The sequence below is a fragment of the Fukomys damarensis genome, unplaced genomic scaffold, assembly GCF_012274545.1.
Source record: "Fukomys damarensis isolate Sample0158 unplaced genomic scaffold, DMR_v1.0_HiC HiC_scaffold_32, whole genome shotgun sequence".
NCBI classification, from domain to species: Eukaryota; Metazoa; Chordata; class Mammalia; order Rodentia; family Bathyergidae; genus Fukomys; species Fukomys damarensis.
Window position 1 is genome coordinate 47,538,395 of NW_022900944.1, and position 12,930 is coordinate 47,551,324.

Sequence of the window (12,930 nt, forward strand, 5' to 3'; positions counted from 1 at the left end):
TTTTTTTTTTTTTTTTTTGAGACAGGGTCTCACTATGTAGTTGAGACTGCCCTGGAATTCACTATGTAGCCCAGGCTGATCTTGAACTCACAGCGACGCTCCTGCCTCAGCCTCCCGAGTGCTGGGATTACAGGCGTGTGCCGTCAAGCCCGGCTTTAATAGTTGTTTTGTAGGAAACGGTTCAGATATCTCATAGCTCCTGGCTTTCCTTGTTTCCAACATTGGTAGACTTGACTGTGGACCCTGACCTTTCTCAGATCCGCACCAAGTAAGTGGGGAGCATCAGCTCCTTGGCGAGAACCCCTGTGGAGAGCCTAAGTCCCGCCTTACTCGTTCCAAGTGAGTGGGCTTGAGGTTGACTTAAAACTTGGTACCTTTGCTGTCTCAGAGCAGCACTGAGCCTTCTTACAGTGGGAGGGGATTTAGGGCTGCTGCACACGCAACACCCTTCCCTCTGGCTGAAGGGACTGGGTGGGTGGGGCTGTGCGGTGCAGGTGGCCTGCGCCTCAAATTGAGCAGGTAAGTGTAGATTCAGTCTTCTTAAATGTGCCTTCGCTCCAGCTTCTCTTGGTTTCTCTGCTTTATCTAAGAGAGCTGGTTCCCAGGCTTGTTTCTGCTGGGACTCACAGAGGGTAGACTCGGGTCTCAAGGCGCCCCGGGGGATACGTGTGTTTCGGGGCGTCTGTTGTCCAGGGCTGTAGAGTGTGGTGATAGTGGGTTCCTGCCGGCGCCCGGGCAGTAGTCTGCCACCTTGAGCCTTGTTACTCAGCGCAGGGCTGGGTGTCCCTTTGCCGCCAGAGGAAGAGACGGTGTACTTGCTACAGTTCCACGTCATCCAGTGAAACATCCTGGGAGTTGTGTGTCAGGTGCTTTACATGTCAGGGTATCTCCAGGCAGCTTTGCAAGTGACACGTCAGCGAAGTGAGACCCACCTTAGACCCCCACTGTCTCCTCTCTGCTTGAGGCTGTTGTTGTTTTGAGACTGGGTCTTACTAGGCTTGCCCCAGATTTGCCTTTTGGGTTAGGCTGATCCTCCTGCTCCGCCTCCTGAATGCAGGGATCACAGGCAGCCCCACCACGCCCAGCTTTCTAAGGATTTTTCAGGCCGGAGGAATGAGCCTGGAGCAGATGGGCGTTGTTAATGTGCCTCTGGGACCGCACCTTCCGGGCCTCCCTGTTCTCTGAGGGGACTGCCCTGGCCCACCTGTGGCAGGAGGCAGGCAGCAGACATCCTGTGGCACCTGAAAGCGGGAGGAAGAGAGTCCTTGCCTACTGTGTCACCCACCAGGGCTGCTGAGGGTGTGGTTAGGTAGCTGGTGGCCCTGCGTCGTCCGGGAGTGGCTGTCAGGCAGGGACACCGCGCTGCTGAGCTGTCCTGGGTGCTGCTCTCTCCACCTCTTGTAAGTTGCTGCCTCCTTTGTGCCTCCATTTGTTACCTCATGAAAATAATTTTCCTTTCCCTTTCCATCCTTATTCTGGGGATAAATCAGGGTGAAGATAACACTGGTTTCTGATTCTGAGGCCTCCCAGTTAGAACTTTTGTTTTTCATTTCTTCATTTAAATAGATAAATTTGTTCCACAGAATTAAAAAAAAAAAACAAAACATAGCTGGGCGTGGTGGTGCACACCTATAATCCCAGCACTCTGGGGAGGCTGAGGCAGGAGGACCACTGTGAATTGCAGACCAGCCTGGGCTATATAGTGAGTTCCAGGTCAGTCTCAACTAGTAGTGAGACCCTGTCTCAAAACAAAAAACAAAAAAAAAACAAACAAACATTTCCCTCTGGTTGCTACATCTAAGTTCACCAGGGTAAGCTATTTTGCTTTGTTAAGTAGGGAATCTTCTGTGTAGCCTGGGGCAACCCTGTCTCTGCCAGAACAGCTCTGGGCCACGGAGCTCACCTGGGATAAGCTTCTGTATGTGAGATGCATTCCAGGGTCTGTAAAGAGTTATTTGTTAGAGTAGATTAATGAAGGGATTTTACTCTCCTCCCTAAAGTAATCCACACTGACAAAGTGGAGCTTCTTTGGGACAGAGGCAAAAGCCAGTCTAAAGCAGCAGGGTTCTGGGTAGGAGGGCTGAGAGGGCTGGCAGGAGGTGGAGAGGGATAAAGCATGAAAGCTGCTGGCTCGCTTCACTGTGTAGTCCAGGCTGACCTTGAAATCACTGTGCCTCATGATCTCCTGAGTGCTGGGATCACAGGTGTGCACTGTCCACCCCAGCCAGTCTGCTGTTTGTAGCAGATAGATATATCTTCATCCTTGCATTTTTTAGTAGTAGGTAAGTAAGTCCCTGATTTAGGAACTGGTACAAATGGGCCTCACGTTATGAACATTTCTCAGATGGAGACATCAGGAAAGCAGCTCCTGTGTCTGCTGGACGCTGTCACAGTTGAGCTTCTGCATGCTCGGTGTACAGAGTGCAGTACAGTCAAGGACTTACAGTATTTTTGTGTGTGATTGGTTTTTTATGCTTTCCAATGTATATTCGTGTCAGAGATGTATAAGACTTACTTCGTGGGATTTAGAACAAATAGGACTTACTCGTTTGTAAGTAAGTCAGGGACTACAGTACGCACTTGTACAAACTCATGACTTTTACCATCCTCTTTGTTTATAGCTTCTATGTTTTTGTGTTTAGTAATTAATCTTAAAACATGATGGCAAACCTTTTAGAGACCAACTGCCAAACTTCAACCCAAAACCCACTTACTTATCGTACAGTGCCAGCACTGCAGTGAAACCTGAACATTGAGCTTGTAGTTCAGTGAAAACAACTCTTAGCCAGGCATGGTGGCACACGCCTGCAGTCCCAGCACTGGAGAGGCTGAGACAGGAGGATTACTTTGTCTGAGGCCTGCATGAGCTACATAGCAAACTACCTCCCAAGAAAAGGGAAACTGACATGAAATAAAATGTTGGGTAGGAAAATAGAATTTATACAGCTGTACTTGAACATAGGGATTGTTTCAGTAGAGTTTGTAAAAGGTGTTAACATTTAACTGAGGCAATTTTTATTAACGTTTTTGCCCTGTGGTTTTAGTAGTACCGCGTCGATCATACATTCTCATGTTGCTCTATGAGTGACATGTTTACATCTTCTATTGTATTGTCAGGCTACTGAGAATAGACTTGGCTTAACTTCTTCCTATGTAGTGCAGAAAGTTAGTAAAACTGTTGAAAACAAGTAATTATACTGAAAAAGAAAATTGATTCTCAGAAAAGTATTGAACAGTCCTTTGTGAGTTAAGCTTTCAGTTCTTTTAGGCACCAAGCACATTATTTAAAACAAGCAAGGCGCTCTTCCCACGTGCTTGCTTGTGAGCAGCTTCCTTACCCTTAAGCGTGACCATTGAAGGGTGGGAAGTGATCAGGGAAAGTTGCATCGCGTAAGTCAGGTCTTAAGAGTGGGTTCCTGGCCGGAGATGCAGCTCAGTGGCACCGCGCCTGCCTTACAAATGCAAGGTCCTGAGTTTGATCCCCAGTACCACCCACACACAAGAAAAAAAAGTAGTTTCCTGCGCCAGAGTGAGCCACAGAGAAGGAAGGCACAGTGACACACGGGACGTGGGAGCCCTGGGAGGACAAAGAGGGAATCCCCGTGGACTTGCTCAGCAGCTGTGTCCTGAACTGGAGTGCAGCCTCGGCCCCAGACCTGTGCACTGCTGGCGTCCTTGCTGCTGCCTGGTCAGCTGTGTCGTGGGCTCTGTCTTAACTGCACCTTACCTCTGGCCTCAGCTACGAGCCTGCGCCGTGAGACAGTGGCGCTGCAGAAACTCCACAAGCTGCCCGGCCCTGGGTGATGGATGTCTCCTTTCTTTGCAGAACAAAGAGTGGAAGATGTACGGCTCATCCGGGAGCAGCACCCCACCAAGATCCCGGTAGGTCCCGGTGCCGCCGCCGCTGCGAGCGGCCTGGAGAAGCTGGGCGGGCGCGGGGCCTCTGTGTGGCCGTTTCCTCGCCTGGAATTAGGGTAGCTCAGCATTTCCCTCACTGCGTTCTTCTCTCTGATCGGAATTTGCTGTTCCAATGTACATTTTTTGCAAGCCAAATTAACTAAGGAGAAAGAGATGGAGGGCTAGGTCTGTTACTTGCTTTGTTTTAGTGGGTGTGTGTCCCCCATGGTCCCCCCCCAGCTGAGGGCCTGGTGCCCGCTCAGCACACAGGTACCTTGAACTCCACCCCAGGGCACTGTTTTACTATTGGAAAGAAGTAGTGTCTCTGAAAGGAATAAAGTGGCAGTGACTGCTATGCAGACCTGTACCTCTTGGGCTAACCATCCCCCACCCAGGATTCACTCTGTATGTGTGTGTCACTGGGGATTGGACCAGGGCCTTTTTACTGAGCTGCATCCCCGGCGCTTTTGTTTTTTGAGACAGGGTCTTGCTGTGCAGTTCAGGCTGGCCTTGAATTTAACCTGATAGCCCAGGCTGGCCTCAACTCAGCAGTCCTCCTGCCTCAGCCTCCTAAAGTGTTGCAGTTACAGGCATGCGCCACCATGCCCATCTCCTAGTGCTTTTTTACTTATTTTAAGTAAGGGTTTTGCTGAGATTCTCAGGCTTGGCCCGAACCTGTGATCCTCCTGCCTCAGTCCCCTGGAAGGCTGGGATTACAGGCGTGCATCACCTCTGGAGGCTCAAGATATCATTCCTGTCACTCACCGAGTGTCTCACTGATGCGCAGCCACTGGGCTCCTGTGCTGAGATCCCCAGTGCCCACCAGTGCACAGGCTCTTGGATTGCTGATGTGCAGAGGGCCTCCTCTCTTTCCAGTCCTAACTTCAGGGTTGCTGGGTGATCTTGGACTAGTTACTCAAATTCTGGGAGGAGTTTCAGTACCCGGACCTGTCAGGCGGGAGGAGGTCCACCCAAGTGGTTGCGGACTTGCATGATTTAGGGCACACAATAGTCACCCCACATTGGCTGACACAGGAGTTCAAGTAGAAAGCACTTTAAGGTGTGACACCTGAGCGAGCCTCTGGGGCGGGGCTCTCCCAGACCGCCCTGCCTTAAAGTCTGTACTGCTGCACACCTTCAGGCTCTGCCAAATTGCATGAGTTCAGCTGGAGCGTCAGACTCACAGGCACCACCCCACCAAGCACAGTTGTCCAGAGGACCCTGGCAGCTGCCAGGGCCTGCGGGCAAAGGCCTGCTGAGAGAAAGTCTGTTCTGCCCCTCTCCCAGGGGTCCCCCTAGGTACCTGTCAGACCTGGCCGGGTGCTTAGCCCAAAGCAAAGGGAAGACAAGCTAGGAGCTGAAAAGCAAAGTGAAAGGTCCTAGGTTTGCGTCTTTGTGGCGATTACCAGCACTGAGACCTGCAGCTGTGGGAGCAGGAAGGGATGGGTGTGGCCTGCTGGGGGTTCCCTTAACAGACAGGCTAGGCCTGCAGTCTCTTCTCAACCTCTGACCTCTCAATACTTCTGGGCTGGGATCCAAGCGGTGCACCCTGCCTCGAATTGTCCGCCTCTTCCTCCCAGGATGGCCTCACACAGGGCCTTCTGCAGGACACTCCCAAGGAGCCCCCTGCAGAAGCACCCCAAGGTCCCTGTCATGTATGAGAGTGACGGCACCATGGGGAGGGGGTGCCTGGCAGTTTGTAGGCTCTATCGGATTTTATAGTTAGTGCTTAGTACTGAAAAAGAAAACTTTTCCTTCACAGAAAGGTAAGGAGTTAATGGGTTTATTTCAACTAATAATATGGAGCTATTTCTGTTCCTTTGTAGTTAAATTTTTGGCCTCAGTTAAAGCAATACAAAAATAGTGGGTTTTACGGCCTTGGGATTTAGCTCAGTGGTTCTGCTGCCTGCATTGAAAGCACAAGGTCCTGAGTCCAATCCCTAGTACCGCCCCCCAAAATAAGTGGTTTTATTGTTTTCCCCATGAAGACATGATGCATGTTTGAGGAGACGGGTGTGGGTGTGGGTAGCTGGCTGCTGAAGGCCTTGCGCATGCCGAGCAGTTCTGTGTGTCTACCACAGCTGCCAGCCTAGTGAGGACCTGGGCTAGACGCGGGTGTCAGAACCACACGGTTCCCGTGTATCTGCACCATTCTGTGTTATGTATCAAATTGCAGCAAATATGAATTTTAAAAATTAAAAAAATAGAAAGTATTTTATCAAAAGCAAAGGATCAACCAGGGTGGTGGCAAATGCATTCTGGGAGGCTAAAGCAGGAGGATGACAAGCTCAAGCCCAGTGTGGGCAAAGTAGGGAATTAGTGAGTCTCAGAAAGTGAAAAAGGGCCGGGCTGTAGCTCGGTGAGCAGGCCCCAGCTCAGTCTCCAGCACGGCACAAAAGCTGAGGGCCATCGAGGCACCGTGTATAACTTTGTCCTTGGAACCAGCGCGTCGCGTGTCCTCGTCCTGTGAGGTACTTACCTGGGATTTTCTCGTGCCCGGTAGAGAAAGGGCTCCATGGTGGGAAACACTGCGCGGGTGACCCTAGGGAAGAGCTTGGGCTCTCCCAGAAGACACGTGGGGCGGTGGCAGGGCACTGACAGCACTGTGCAAGCTCTAAGCTGGCATCCATGCCTTGTGTTCCTGTGCGGCTTGAGGACCCTGATACGCAGGCGTTTGTGATGCACCGCATTCACACGGAATGACAGCCAGCCTAGTGCTTCCCCCGTGCTCCACTCTGTCAGGGACAGGTGTGCGCTAACAGGCGACTGCCCACCTGTGCGAATGCGCCAGGGAAAGCCAGGGCTGTGCCGTGTTGGGGCCCATTTTGGCAGGTCTCAGCTGCCTCCTGGGAAGCACGTTAGTTGTTTTTTTGTTTTTTGTTTTTTTTTAAGTATTGGAGAATGAACTCAGAGCCTTCATGGTGAGCTACATCCTCAGCTCCTTTTTTATGTTTTGAGTCACTAAGTTGCCCGGGCTGCACTTGAATTTGTGCTCCCCCTGCCTCAGCCTCCCAGGCGAGCACCAACACACCTGGCTGCTTTTTTGTTGTTGATGTCTGTTTCTAAGTCCCTCTGGCTTCTCTAGGTGATCATAGAACGATACAAGGGTGAGAAGCAGCTGCCTGTCCTGGATAAAACCAAGTTCCTCGTCCCTGACCATGTCAACATGAGCGAGCTCATCAAGATCATCAGGTATGGGCCGGGGATTTAGCTCAGTGCTTCCACTGCCTGCCTCACAAGCACAAGGTACCATGTTTGATCCCTGGTACCCCCCCCAAAAAAAAGATCAGGTATTGAGCCACTTCCTTTGCCCGTTTCATCGAGCAGCGCCTCCTCTGCCCACCTTTGGTTTTGACATAGATCAGCCAGCCGTTGAGTGGGTGGCCATGTCCTGAGGTCTCTCCTGATTCTTCCACACCGACCCCTAGTGTAGATGTCACTTTAAGGTGGCACAAGCACTGGTAAGAGAAGTAGACTGCAGCAGCGGTCAGTCGGGGCTGAGCCATCTGCCAACGCTTCTGGTCAGTATCGGGGAGCAGTGTCATCACGGGGAATGAACGGCAGGAGGGTCAGAGGAGAGTTGAGCATCCTCGCAGCACCACACTCGGCACAGCAGCGGGGACAGCCTCACACTCCACCCTGCTGGTGTGAGTCTGTCCACTTTTCTCTGCTACTCCCCTCCGTAGGCGGCGCCTGCAGCTCAACGCCAACCAGGCCTTCTTCCTGTTGGTGAATGGCCACAGCATGGTGAGCGTGTCCACACCCATCTCGGAGGTGTACGAGAGCGAGAAGGACGGGGACGGCTTCCTGTACATGGTTTACGCCTCCCAGGAGACCTTCGGGAGGGGGCTGTCCGCCTGCGCCTAGACGGGCCAGAAGCTTCCCGAGCCCGTACCCAGGAGAAAAGGTGTCGCCCATGAGGTCGGTCAGCTCCTCTATCACAGGTCGTCAGGACAGTCGTGCCCACCTGGGAGTTTTAAGAAGTTTTGTATTTCATAAAGGAAAACTGAGTTTCAGCGAGCACGCTCAGCCTTGGAAAGCTCTTATTTAACCTCAGCTACCTTGTTTTCAAAGTTTAGAAGTTTAAAAATAAAATACTTTGCATCCTAAGTTGCCATTAAAACAGACCTGCGGTTATTTTAACGCTTTTCCCCTAGTAGGAACTTGCAGTTGGAGCAGGAACTGAACTTCAGGCTTTCAAGACACTGAGGCCCTTCCCTGGCTCAGAGCCTGGTCAGGTTGGCTTCCTTCCAACCTGAGCCGACTACATGGGTCCCTTCCTGTGCCCAGGCTGCCGGGCAGAACCCCAGTGCCTTTGCACAAAACAGGGTGGGGCTGGGAAGCAGCCCAAATGGTGGCACTTGTTCTGCTCAGATTTCCTGGGGCTGAGACTGTGAGCTGGCGCCTGTGCCGGGAGCGAAGCAGCAGTGGCCAGCGCCGTCCCAAGGCCACAGTGGAAGCCAGCACTGATCCCCACACCGTGCTGCCTCTGCCTGTGGCCGTGACACAGGATGGGCTTCTCCACCAAGCGGGCACTTGGGATGTCGTGGAAGGGCTTATGCGCAGACGGTAGGACTCCACGGTGCGCCCACAGCACCCGGCTCGGCCCACACACGACACGGAGTCACAGGAAGGCCAGCTGCACCACCTGAGCAGGCCGTGCTCGGTGCCTGTTCTCAGGCTGTCGGGAGAACTGGCTGCCAGCCAGGACCTCCCCGCATGTGTGTCCCCCTGCTCACTGTAACCTGTTGGTTTCACGTGCTGTAAACTCCACCTGTCTCCTCACACTGTACACGCCATCATAACTACAATGCTTTTTACAGGTGCTGAGAGGGGTGATGTTTATGAGATCTTCAGGACAGTACCTTTTTAACACACTAAGCAAATAAAGGCGTAACCGAACCTGTCAGCCTCGCCTCCTGAGCCACGGGCCCTGCAGGCTGCTCTGGGCGGACGGTGGGCAGCACACGGGGGCGGGCCTCACCTCCACGGCTCTGCCTCCACTTGGCCAGGCCTTTGGCAGAGCAAGGATGCAAGAACGGCCACCACAGGCACAGCCAGGCAGAAGCGCACACCTGGGCAGGAGCGTGTGGGGCCCCTAGGGCAGGCCAGCCTGGCCAACGCCAAGTGCGGACCGAGCTGCAGCAGAGCGCCACTGTTCTAGGGAGAAGTTTTATTCAAAATGGAGCCCTGCGAGGCGACCACTGTCCCTCAGAGAAGGAGCCTGCCTTGTGCTTCCCACGTGGAGAGACAGCAGGGGCAGACCGGCCAAAGACCCGATGGAATCAAACACAGAGGCTTTTTTAAAATTTTTATTTTCAGTACATTAAATTTACTCATAAAAACATTCTAAAAATGTACAATTTTTCTTTTTTAACAAAGTATAATAAAACATAAAAACCCCAAAAACAGAATACTTGACATTTACAATTCAAAATCAAATTAGCAGAATATTAAATATTTACAAAACTATATCTTTTAAAAATATTTATAAAGTTACATGCATTTTGTAGAATTGACAAAAGAATGGCTCAAAAATGGGAGAATTTTCCTTCATTCCTTAAAAGAAAGTATGTCCAATAGAAGCCGTGAAGGGTTGCAGTCTTGGTACCAACGCCTTGTCTGTGTGTGCACAGGAGAGCTAACGTGACGGGCTCAGGGGCCCCCGCTCGTTCCCCAGACGGCAGGACAGTGCCTGGGATCTTTGGCCCCGACCAGCACAGCCTGTGGTTCTAGAACATTCGCTTCCACACAGGCCCTCCCGGGACTGTGTGAGAGCCCAGCCTTGTTAGTCCCTGCACTCTGTGTCCCCTGACTTGCTCTTTGGGAGTCACCTACACTCTGGAAAGGACACAGCCACCCCGGTGAATCCCTTGCTCACATGGCTACTCAGAAGACTAGCAGCTAACACCACCAGGATGGAAACTAGCAAGGCCTTGGACAAGATAACTGGGAAGCAGGAAGGAACAGGAGAGGACGGAGAAGGACGTGTGACCCGACGCCCTGGGCAGTGCCTGAGTGTCAGTCACATGGAGGGGATGATGTTTAGGCAGAGGTGCTGCCCCTGCCTCTGTGCCTGGGCACATGGGTGGTGCAGACCAGGCAGACTGCAGTACGGGACCTAGAACCCTAACTAGTGAGTAAAGTACAGACCCTACAACTACGCAGAAGCAAGCGACTCCTGTAATCTTGAGGAGATGACAGAGGATGCTGGTTGGTTGAATACCCAATCACATGTATGCGTTCAAGAAAATACTGTTTATCTTTATTGTTAAGTGCTACCTCCCATTCCTCATTGCTCTTTAGCAACTAGGAATTTAACATTAAACATCTTTCCAATTTTTGATATTACTGTGAAATAAAAATTAGAAAATAAGGTAGAAAAATTGAAGTATTTTGCTTAAAAAAAACAGGTTAAATAGTTGCTTCATCCCGACACCGTGTTCTGGTCGGGCTGTACACTCCACTGTCCCCATTCTGGCAGACAGAAGCGCAGGGTTAGACACGGAAGGCAGGACAGACTCGCAGAGGGAGACCAACCCACCTGCCACACAGCACGGAGTCCGCACCTCAGCAAAAGGGCTCAGAAGGGTCAGTGCGCTGTGTGGCTGACCAGCACTGGTGGACAAATGCTCTTCCGGCATCCTGACTTTGGTTGCTTTTGGAGAAAAATGCTGCGCACACAGGGCTCATTCGGGAGCGCTCGGAGGTCGGCAGTGGAGTCTCCTGCCCGGCGAATCCCTCGTTCACATGGCCCAGTCCTCGAGAGGCCACTACACGCCGCTTCCCGAGCCAGCTGGAGGTTTTCCGAGGACCTCTGATGGCCAGAACACGGCTGGGACAAAGTCAGAACTCACAACCTCAACTCTTGAGTGTCACACTTCAAACGGAAGTTTCTGTTGTATTGCAGGTTAAACCTCTAATATTTATCAAAATAGTTGTTAGGGTAACACAGACAACTTTCATTCTATACTGACCACTAAAACAAAAAACTGAAATGTTATTTTTCTCTTGCTATGAGACAGTTTTCAACAATTTCACTGTGTTGAAACAGGATTTATTTAAAATATTTCTTTGTTTAAAAAAACCAAAAAATTTAAAAGTTTGGCTTTCAGCACATATCCGGGCCACTGTAATGGCCTTCAGAAATATTAAAATCGTAAACATCAATGAACACTCCAAGTCTTCCTTTAACGTAATGACAAATTCCAGTCTGGTACTCTTTAAGGCAAAGTTGTGTCGGTTCTCATTATCTGACATTTCGTAGTGTTTAAGAGATCAGCGTAACACCCCTCACAGCTGTTGCAGTAAACGTCACCATTACGTCAAAATTATGTAATACTGGGTACCATTGAGAGAACACAGAGGTCTGTCAATTCTGCATTGCATAGAAATAAAATTCTACTAAAATAATACTACAAAACTCTACTAAAAGCCTTTCATAAAAAATGTAACAACTTTCTGCTTTAGTTTCCATGAAGTCAGGAAACCGATCTCAAAATTTGAAGCCTCGTATCACAATGCCTCAAATTCTAGGGTTTTTTATTTTTCTGATTTATGACAATTTTGTGTGAGGCTGATTGTCCTGTTTTACGAATGGTCTGAATACTGTGATTCTCTTCTTAACAAATATTCAACTGGAAAACCCCTGGCAAGACTCTACCAATCAATATTTTAATATTGAAGGCGTTAGCATTTTAGACTTTGCTTTTTGAAAAGAAAATTCCCTTTAACCTTGAAGACTGAAGTCCGTAAGTCTCAGACCAAAATGCTGTTAGTCCCGTGGGTGAAACTGCAGAGGCCTGGAGTGAGGGGGACGTTCACTCTACCAAGGGGAGACGCGCGACTTTCGGTCTGACTGCCCAGGGTCGCTGAGCTCCCAGACGCCTCGGAGCAGACGGAACTGGGGATCAGCATAGCCGAGTTCAGCAGAGCTGATGGGACAGCCCCGGGTATCTGGCTCCTAAGCTGCAGGACCACTACTGTTCAAGTGTCTGCCTCGAGTGGGACTCTGACAGCATCGGCCCTGTGGCTGGCATCCCAGGACCCCCAGAAGTGACCGCCTGCCAGCTCCCCTAAGGGCGAGGAGCACCGGCCACAGCCGACTCCAGCGCCGAGCTTGGTGTCCTGCAGGAGTCGGTTATGGTGCAGAGCGGCTCGAAGCACTGCCGGCCGCAGCGACTGGATTCCCTGGGCCTTGGACCCTTAGAAATAAAGTTGTTGAGAATGAACTATTTCTATGTATGAACGTAGTCTAGGTTTATCTGCAGGAAAAAACTTAAAAGCCTGGAACTGCTACAAACATTTGCAAGAGGGAAGGACGTACTGAAACCTCTGCTGCGGATGAGGCCTAGCTGCTTGCTGGTGCCGGCGCTACAACTGGGGTCGGAGCAGTCTCCCAGCCTGCAGAGGTCCGCAGCGGCTTACGCCCTTCCACAGTGCGACCCTTAAAATCCCAGAGATCGGTGCCTAGTCACTTAGGGAAAACAAAAGGAAACGAAACAAAGTGAAGCTGACATTCTCCCTGACCCAGGGGTGTCCAGAGTCCAGGCCGGGGCTCCCGATCAGACCGCATAGCTGCCCTGGAATTGTGTGTGAGCCTGGAAGGACCAGCGACGCGACGCTCCAGGAGACTGCGGTGTAGACGATGCGTCACCAACCGCGGGCGGCCCATCGGCGAGTCCTGACTTTGAGCTCCAATCTAGGATTTTGGCAATAGAATCGTTTGATGCGCGTCTACACTAGATTTTCTATCCAGTCTAGTCAAGTAAAGCACCTTTGGATTAAAAACAGTAAGCTCAACAGTAACTAGACGTCTCAGTTTTGTGTTTGCTTTATGACTCCATGGCTTAACTTTCTGTTGCCAGAGAAAAACATCAGTCTGTGGAGTCCAGACTTTCGGCTGGAGGGGCGTATTTCAACCTAAAAGTACCTGGAGGGGGAGAGAGGGCAAGCGTGAGTGACTGCAGAGGGACAGGCCGGCGAGCTGCCCGTCCTGGCCCTGGCCCGGGCTGGGGACCCCGCACACCGCCG

The 12,930-nt window shown here is 51.1% G+C and overlaps 2 protein-coding genes across 2 annotated transcripts in view; one reads left to right on the top strand and one right to left on the bottom strand.

The window, feature by feature from the left end:
- Positions 1–3,627: 3,627 nt before the first annotated feature.
- On the top strand, positions 3,628–8,820 carry Map1lc3b (microtubule associated protein 1 light chain 3 beta). The gene is made up of 3 exons (XM_033757881.1): positions 3,628–3,882; positions 6,983–7,089; positions 7,584–8,820. The coding sequence occupies exons 1-3, from the start codon at positions 3,808–3,810 to the stop codon at positions 7,762–7,764; spliced, it is 363 nt and encodes a 120-aa protein (XP_033613772.1). The 5' UTR covers positions 3,628–3,807; the 3' UTR covers positions 7,765–8,820.
- Positions 8,821–11,722: 2,902 nt separating this feature from the next.
- Positions 11,723–12,930, bottom strand: part of Zcchc14 (zinc finger CCHC-type containing 14) — a 40,062-nt gene continuing 38,854 nt past the window's right edge. The window contains exons 13-14 of the mRNA XM_033757916.1: positions 11,914–12,101; positions 11,723–11,800 (exon numbers count right to left, since the gene is read on the bottom strand). Of these exons, the coding sequence (XP_033613807.1) occupies positions 11,723–11,800; positions 11,914–12,101 (266 nt within the window). The remainder of the gene's footprint in view (positions 11,801–11,913; positions 12,102–12,930) is intronic.

Bases quoted from the DNA above. Each gene is read 5' to 3' on its own strand.
- Map1lc3b (XM_033757881.1), top strand. From the start codon at position 3,808: ATGTCTCCTTTCTTTGCAGAACAAAGAGTGGAAGATGTACGGCTCATC. The intron at 3,883-6,982 runs GTAGGTCCCGGT...TGGCTTCTCTAG, and splicing joins AGCACCCCACCAAGATCCCG to GTGATCATAGAACGATACAA. The intron at 7,090-7,583 runs GTATGGGCCGGG...TCCCCTCCGTAG, and splicing joins GAGCTCATCAAGATCATCAG to GCGGCGCCTGCAGCTCAACG.